The sequence below is a fragment of the Lolium perenne genome, chromosome 7 (assembly GCF_019359855.2).
Source record: "Lolium perenne isolate Kyuss_39 chromosome 7, Kyuss_2.0, whole genome shotgun sequence".
Lineage (NCBI taxonomy): Eukaryota > Viridiplantae > Streptophyta > Magnoliopsida > Poales > Poaceae > Lolium > Lolium perenne.
Window position 1 is genome coordinate 152,950,136 of NC_067250.2, and position 8,599 is coordinate 152,958,734.

At 44.6% G+C, this 8,599-nt stretch overlaps 1 protein-coding gene across 2 annotated transcripts; it reads right to left on the reverse strand.

The window, feature by feature from the left end:
* Window positions 1–1,930: 1,930 nt before the first annotated feature.
* Window positions 1,931–8,023, reverse strand: LOC127300921 (uncharacterized). 2 transcript variants are annotated; one of them, XM_051331123.2, is made up of 3 exons: window positions 5,321–8,023; window positions 3,317–3,418; window positions 1,931–2,232 (listed from the first exon to the last, which is right to left on the reverse strand). In XM_051331123.2, exon 1 carries the CDS (start codon window positions 7,984–7,986, stop codon window positions 5,569–5,571), a length of 2,418 nt encoding a protein of 805 aa, XP_051187083.1. In that variant the 5' UTR covers window positions 7,987–8,023; the 3' UTR covers window positions 1,931–2,232; window positions 3,317–3,418; window positions 5,321–5,568. The 2 variants fall into 2 exon arrangements, with proteins under 2 accessions (XP_051187083.1, XP_051187081.1); XM_051331121.2 differs by having other exon boundaries at window positions 5,310–8,023.
* Between the last annotated feature and the right edge of the window lie 576 nt (window positions 8,024–8,599).

An 8,599-nucleotide genomic window follows, 5' to 3' on the forward strand; every position in this document is an offset into this window, starting at 1 on the left:
TATAGGGAGTGGTACTACCTCTCATGTGTTACAGTTACGGTCTTACCGACATGTGTGACTCTCTAGGCAGTACTACCGTTACAAGTACTTATCACTGTACCATTGTAGTTACGGCAAGTTGGTGGTATCCCAAGCGGTGTTGGACCAGTACTACCGCTGCCACGACTCCATACGTACAGTACCTGAGCGGTACATCTACTACCGCGAGCCCACAACAGAGTGACTCAAGCGGTATTTTCAGCACTGGTACCTAGTAGGTATCGGCGTACCGCGTTTTTCCACAAACAAACGGTATAGCGAGCGGTACTTGGCTCCATACTACCGCTCCTAGGGAAGCAACGACGGTACCACTGGCTCCGTTCTGACTCATGTGTACAAGAGTGTTGGACAAATGTAGCGGTACTACCGATTCCCACATCGGTAACCGGCCAAGGAAGAAAACACAGAATTTGCTCATATTTTCTAGACCTCCCCATCCAAAGCCTCGAGACACACACACACACACACAGAGTGGCGGAGCTACCATGCAACAATTGGGTTCATGTGAACCCAATAAAATCAGTCAAACCTTCATTATATTATGTGATATTGCTAATTATTGGAAGATTATAGATCAACACCAAGAGCTGAACCTAATAAATTTTGCCTCTAGCTTCGCCCCTGACACACAAGGAACAGAAAAAGCTACCACCTAGGACCTAGTTTAGACTACAACTTTAGTCTTCGGTCTTTCCGTTTTTAGGGGTCTACGTACGTATAGTGCGCCTACAGATATTCAACATAACTATGCACATGAGGGTAAAGTTATATTCGAGTGTTGGTATCAAACACGAAAAACCTAATAGGAGACTTTGCACTTTCACTAATGACATAGAGTATTTCCATTGAGTAGCATTCCATCCGAAGGAGTGTCTAAGTCACACATGGAGAGGCACGCAGTTCACCTTATGTTGAACTTGGCGGTCTTGAGGAGGCATCCTCTCTAGGGAGAGCTGTGTCAGATTAATTATGTGGAAATAGGCCAATTGAACATTTGCATGTGATGTCTTTTTCTTTATGACTGCATGCAACATTTGCATTAGTGAGCAACATCTTACCAGGTAGAATTCTAATCAATTTGTTCTCGATTAGTGTTAGTAGGGCCTTGTACAGATGAAAAATGTATTTTAGATAGTGACCTTGAATACAAACGCCGGAGGGAGTATGTAAAATTTTATTTGGAAAAAATGAAATGATATAAAATATTAATTCAATGTAATATTACTTCAGTACATTTTCAGATTTTGTAACGGTATAATGTTAAAAAAATTGACTGCCCAAGTAGTACATTAGATCATATCAATCTCCAAAAAACCAACACCAATTTGGGGTGGTACCAGATTACTGTGGTCACGGGAGACAAGGAGGTCCACTTTCCACAGGCTTCGATGTATTCTCCACCAAGCCCATCATCTCACGATTGGTCAGATTCAGCACCATCAAAATCAAATTTTGTGACTATCGAAACTCCATTCTTGACCATGTATAATAGAATTGCAGTCTACAGAACAGAAACACGTTTCAAAATTTCAAGAGGATTCAAATACAAATGAAGCTGATATCTTCAAACAGCATGTTTGAGATAATCTGACAACATTGTCCAGAAGAAAATGGTTGAGATGAAGGTAACTGGAGAATACATGACCATGATTTTCTCACAAGACTTCATATTTTTCGCCTACATTCATCTCAAGCATCAATAACAATGGAGCTCTGGATACATCACAATTCACACGCTTACCATTTGAACTGCATATTGCATATCAAAGATTTTTTTTTATCGAGGGAAGAACACCTGTAAGATATCAAATCTCATGGCAACATTGAAATGGCAAGATAAAATCAACATTTAATCAAGTGCATAGAGTCAAAAACAAAGAAGAAGAAGAAGAAAAAGGAAACATCAGAATATATTAGAGAGAATCTGTTCAAATTTAAAAGATAACTATTACAGCCATACTTTCTCAGCAGTAGATCAAATTTCAAACTTACCATGCAAGAATAAGAAAAGAACGAAAATCACCACAATTATAACCACAAGTTTCTTGTCCTCTTTGTCTTTACTGAGATTCAACAGGTGGACTTTGCCTGGCATGGGTCATGGTGCAAACCGAACGTCTGCTAGCACATGCTAGGTTGCACTGGCGGTCTTGCCTTGAACAGGTCACCTGCCGCGCGTTGCGCTCGGAGTAACTGGCAAGTGGTAACCAAATTTGAGTTTTTAGGAGCCCAGATTACTTGTTGCATGATTGTAAAATACTCAATGACAATTAGGCACAGCACACATTGATAGTAAATGTGGAAGAGCTTAATTTTTTCTCACAATGTAATATGGAAGAGCTAGTCTAATGAAAAGAAAAACAAACAACAGTTCAGACAGATTGCAGCCTGTTGAGCACAATATTAACAAAATATCAACAGAAAATATGATTTGAACAGATAAAAAGAATTAACTCCATTGGCTCCCTAGGACATTAGATATGTCAAGTTCAGAAATCCCATTTTGTCGAACTGGGGTGCAGACTGAAGCTCTAGAAGAAGAAAAATTGTTAATAGTTCCATATGCTTGATCTAAAAAGACTAAAGCTAGCCCTACACCAGTAGCAGAGAAGACAGCGCACGAAAACATACATGACACACATCGTATACTGTTAGATATACTCTGAGACGTCAAGTAAAAGACAAAGGGGGTAATAACAGCACAAAGTGTGGATTAAGCATGTACTATGTACCCTCAAACAAAAGCCTAATTGTTGCTGAGATAGAAATGATCATCTATACACAAATTAAACTGATAACATAATCCTAGTCCAACGATACATGTGACACTGCAGAAAATGCATTGGTCCACCTGGCACCTGGGTGCACAAGCAGGTGCTTCTAGCCAGTTCCAAGTTTTCAAATATTCTGAGAATATTTAGACACGTAGTAACTGAATCAAGTGTGAACCTGCAATTTTCTTTGCATGATGTACATAAGAAAACAAATTGAACTCATCCTTTTTGTGCTAAACACCCAAAAGGACTTTTTTCCCACAGCTTGCTGGTCGATCTTACAACAACGTACATCTACAAAATAATTAGCGAACTTTCAAATTTGTACACATGATTTTTTTCTTTTAATTCAAACTTTCAAACATAGATGTGCATGTGCACTCTGATACATAAAATGGGGTCTCGGATTAAGGATTACAGCTGTAATGTCAATCATATGAAAGTGGAGAAGAATTAATGTGTTTAAGAAAATGTTGTATAAGTAAAGGGTAAGAAATCATCACCTTATGTAACTTGCAGCTGGTTTTTGTGTTCAGTTATCGTCTATGCACTGATCATCTGCGTAATGGGAACTCAAGGTATTGTCACTCTCCACCAAAGTCAGCCTGTGTAAATTTTATACCAATGAGCTCCATATGTTACAGTAACTTATGTTAACCTACTGCTTGCTGTAATTGTGAAGCCACAGTTCTTGACTGAAAGGGACACCAAAGGCCTCTGCCCTCTCTATCTATCCAAGAGATGGAAGGGCAGACCTTTTTTTTGTGTGGGGGGCTGAGGGGGGAGGGGGGTATCTCTTCATTGTTCTCCCATTGTGAAAGGAATAAAGGATGTCCTGCTGGAGTAAATTACAAAAAACTACCACAATTCGGGCTAGGGTAACGAGTCAGTACCTGTTTTGCTAATTTTTTTTTAAAAAAAACTACCGGTTCTGAGTCACGGCATTACAAATCACACGGATTCCAGTTTAATAGCGTTTTAACAGCAATCCTGACCGGTGGGGCCCATTTGTCAGGGATGAGCTGTCAGCACAGGCGGAGAAGGAGCTGAGGTGGACGTGCGACCCATATGTCAGCCTCCTGCTTCTTTCTCCACTCTGACTATTTCTCTCCCTAAGTGGCACGACTCCGACCACCAGCTCCTCCGGCCTGAGCACTCCTCCATCAAGATGCTAGTACGCGGAGCCCACGCTGGTCCACGACGCCACGCCCTTCGCAGCCATTTCGTCAAACATCCTCCAGGCGTGGTCGACACGGCCATCCTTCATGTGCCCGTCCAGTCGGCCTCTGCGCGCGGGAGGTCGTCGCGCCTTAGGTGGAGTGCTTGAGCAGGACGACGTCCAGATGGGAGCTGCCGCCGGACATGTGGGTTGCGCGGAAAAGCGCCTACACGCCGGAGAGGTCGCCGTGCCTCAGGTGGAGGCCGGCCGTGGCGGCGTAGGCCGGTGGGCTGTCGTTGGCGGGGTGCACGCCAAGCGCCCAGAGGTTGGCGACGGGGACAAGAGCACACGAGCGCCGCTGCAGCACGGCAGCTCCTCGGTCGACACCTCGGCTAGCTGCGCGGAAGCTGTTGCGGAGGCGGTACATGGTACAGCGGCGACGCGGCGACCAATGTACTGGACGGGAGCCAAAACCTTGTGCGCTCAATTACTATGGGAGGCAGATCAGAGCAAATTTGGACAGCCGGAAACTTACGCATCCGAGATTCCGATCCGAGACTCCAGGAAAAGAGTAAACTGGGAATAGAAAGGGGAGGGGAGAGAGATGACAGGTGGGTCCCATGTCCACCTCAGCTGAGCCTCCACATGTGCAGCCATGTCAGAGCTGACAAATGGCCCTACCGGTCAGGATTGCTGTTAAAACGCTATTAGACTAGAATTAGTGCAATTTGTAACGCCGCGCCTCAGAATTGGTAGTTTTTTGAGAAAATTACCAAAACAGGCACTGACTTGTTACCCTAGCCTGAATTGTGGTAGTGTTTTGTTATTTACTCATCCTGCTGAGAACAAGATTATTTGTTCCAGATGTTTATTTTCGGAATGAAACTGAACTAAGAAAATATTTTAGCCAGGGTTTTCAGCTACACTACCATGAATAAACAAGCATGATGCAAGTGTACAGCAGACTTTGTTATAGAACATACTTTTTAGTCTACATCTTAGACTAAAATTTTGTTCGATATTAGTCTACATTTTAGCTTTGTAATAATTAATAATAACACAGTCTTTGTTATAGAACATACTTTTTAGCAATCTTGCTCTCTCTCTATTGGATGTTATTAACTTTAACGTTGCTTGCATTGGCAGTTCACATATCAAAGTAGTAGTATTAAATGACTTGCTAATTGGTCTTGTAGAATGTAGGCTAAATGAGAACAGTGTGTATACAAAAGCATCAGCTACAGCATTTTAGAGAAATTGAATATGCCAAAAGTATCTTATTGTCGATTTAGAGAGGCAAACAAAAAACTACTTAAACAAATAAGAGTATATTTTACCAATTATGAACCTTTAGGGCAATCTGGTGCTTCTGTTGGACATCCCCACAAGGTAGCAGGTTGATATCAAGTATACTTTACAAAACTGAACTTTAAGAGCGAGCTGCTGGATAGCTCCCCAAGATAACAGAAGATGATCATGAAATGACTTCAGTGTATTGCTGCTAGATGAGAAAGTCTATGCAGTCTCTTCTTCCTATTCATGTTTGGATGGGTCCGGGCAGAAAAGCAGTCTTCCTTATGGTTCCTTCATCACACATCATTCACTAGAAGCAGCTTCTTTCTGGCACCGAGGTGTGGTTATACTATTAACTAATACATTGTACATACTTTGTGTCAAAACACTTGATATTGCAGGCAGTTCTACAGCCTTATCTAATGAAGCCGATTGCGAAAACTCTGTAACTAGTGTATTGTACGAAACATTATCAGGAACAATTCCTGAGTTTACCATCTCGTCAAAAAGCTTAGAGGCTTCTTCATTGTTACCAGATTTACAGTAGGCATACATCAGAGTGGTGTAAGTAAGCTTATTTGGAGGTATACCCCTGGACTGCATTTTCTCAAAGTAAGTCACGGCTTCATCCATTTTTCCTATTTTGCAGAAACCATGGATCATAATTGTGTAGCCAATTACTCCCAACTCAATGCTGTTTTCCCTGCATTGTTCAAACACGGTCTTCGCCTCATCAACAAGACCGGCATGGCACATCCAGTGCATAAGACTGCAGTATGTTACATGAGTTGGTCGTATGCTATTAGACTTCATAGTGTGAAGGACATCAACTGCACCAGAAATGTTACCATTTCTACCATAACCACCAATAAGTGCATTATAGATGACTACATTTGGTTTCAATCCACAGGACATCAAGTCAGCCAAATATTCATTCGCTTTCTGAATATCCTTTGCTTTACAATAACCATCTATTATAGTGCCATATGACACTACATCCGGCTGAAGGCCCTCAACTTTCATCTGATCCAACAGCTGAATGGCCTCTTCCATTTTACCCAAATTGCAATAACCATGTAATATAGTATTAAATGTGAAAATATCAGGCATAAGCCGTCTTCTGATCATGTCATCACGGAGTTTAATTGCTTCCTCTATTTTATCTTCTTTGCAGCAACCTAGAATCATTATGTTATATGTGATTCTATCCAATTTAACTCCCTTATTAACCATGGTCCTTAGAACCTCAGCAGCCGCTTTCATGTCTCTCCTCTCACAAAGCCCATGAATCAATGCATTGGAAGTAGCAATGTTGACACATAAACCTTTCTCTAACATCTTCAACCATATTCTAACTGCTTCTTGGTGTCTCCCACCCTTGCAAAGCTGCCCCATACAAGCTGTCAGCAGAGCATCATTTGGTCTCACACCTCTTGTAATCATTTCGCTTATAAGCCTTACTACAGAATCCAATTTTCCAGTCCTTTGGAGAAGCCCTGCAACCACCGAATTAAACAAACCAAAATGAATTTCCATCCTAGTCGACAACATTTGCTCCAATATCCGCTCAGCACGCTCCATATCACCTTCCTTGCATAGAGCTCTAGCAATCAAGTTGTAAGTGACGGCTGTTGGCTTTAACTGCTTGGAGACCATTTCATCGGACAGCCTGATTGCTTCAGAGAAATGCCCCTTCCTACAATGCCAATCAATAAGCTGATTGTAAATAATCTCATTTGGGATGATCCCTGACGCTTCCATCTTCTGCAACAACGCACCAACCTCCCCAAAACGCTCACTCCTTGCAAGGCCATTGATCAGAATGCCAAACGTGATGACGCTCGGAGTCACCTTGCTCTCTTCCATCCTCTCCTTGAGCCGGAAGGCCTCGTCCACTCTCCCACTCTTGCAAAGTGCATCCATCAGCAGATTGTACGGCACTGCACCAGCACATTGCTGTAGCCCAGCATGCACTAGCTCCGCAAGCATCTTGAAACCTTCATCCACTTTCCCCTCCCTGCAGAGGGCCTTGACCATAGAGGTATACGAGTACCCATCCAGAGTGACGTTCTGACAATTACGCATTTCATCGAACACCTTGCAGGCAGCGTCAACCTGGCCAGCGCATGCAAGAGCTTCAAGGAGTGTATTGCAGGTCCTGATGGAGGGCGAGGCGCCCCGCGATGAAAGCATGTGGAAGGCGTCGGCAGCGTGCCTGATGGAGCCACGTGCGGGGGAGGTGAGGCAGGTATTGATGAGCAAGTCCGAAGAGGGGGTGGAGGAGGCGTCCGAGACAGCCGCTGCAGCGGTGTGGAGTGAGTGGAGGTGTATGAGGCGTTTGATTAGGCGGCGAGCAGAGGGGAATGTGGAGCGATCGGCGACGAGGGAGGGGAGCAGGAGCGCCGAGACGTGCGGGGACAGGAGGTCGTGCTCGTGCGTGGAGGAGGCGGATGCGGAGGCGGGGGAATTGGAGATTAGGTGGTGAAGGAGGCGGAGGGCGGACGCCGCCGGGAGAGGGGAGGGAAGGGACGAGAGGGCGGATGCGAGGCCGCGGTCGCCGAGGCGGCGGAGTAGGCAATCGAGGTTCCGCGAAGTGTCACGGGAGGGGGCACCAGTGAGTGCGCCCACAATCTCGGCTGCGGCGGCCGCGCCGGAAGAGGACGACGAGAGATGCCGGCGGCGGCGGCGAAGGAGGGGAAGGAGGTGAGGTGGTCGTTTCATGGCAGGATACGCGATGTGGAACGGTTCGGGATGCCGATCGAAGCTAGCTAAGGGCACCTGGGCGTGCGGAACGGGCCACGGCCCAGTGTTTAGTCGGCCCAGTGTTTGGTCTCATGCGTCGGGTAGACAAGTGTAGGTTGTTTGGATGTGTGAAAATTTTTGTTCCATCTCTGTTCAGACACAGAATGAAGATAAAAGTAGATGCAGTTGCGCGAAGCAATGATCGAGAGGTGGTAGAGGCAATATGCAGGAATTCTCCTGGAAGTTTATGGATGCTTCAGGATTTGATAAAGCCGATGCGCTCGGCCCTTCACTGGATATGCACCTTCCACTCGCAGGGCTCGCCCATGTACAAGGCCACCTTCACTGGCGGGTGATACATCCCAAATGTATCTACTTTTTCAAGCACTCTACGCAATGAATTACTCCGGAATCTCACCATATTTAGATAAAAACTGCTGAATCTAATGTTGTTTTTAGCAAAGTCTCCTTTTTGTCAAGTTTTCGCAGGAAATAAAATCGGGAAAAAATACCACGGAAGTTTTTCACCAAAAGGAAGCATCTGGAGCTTTGGATCACAAGAGGGGAGCCACGAGGCTCGAACTATCCCAGG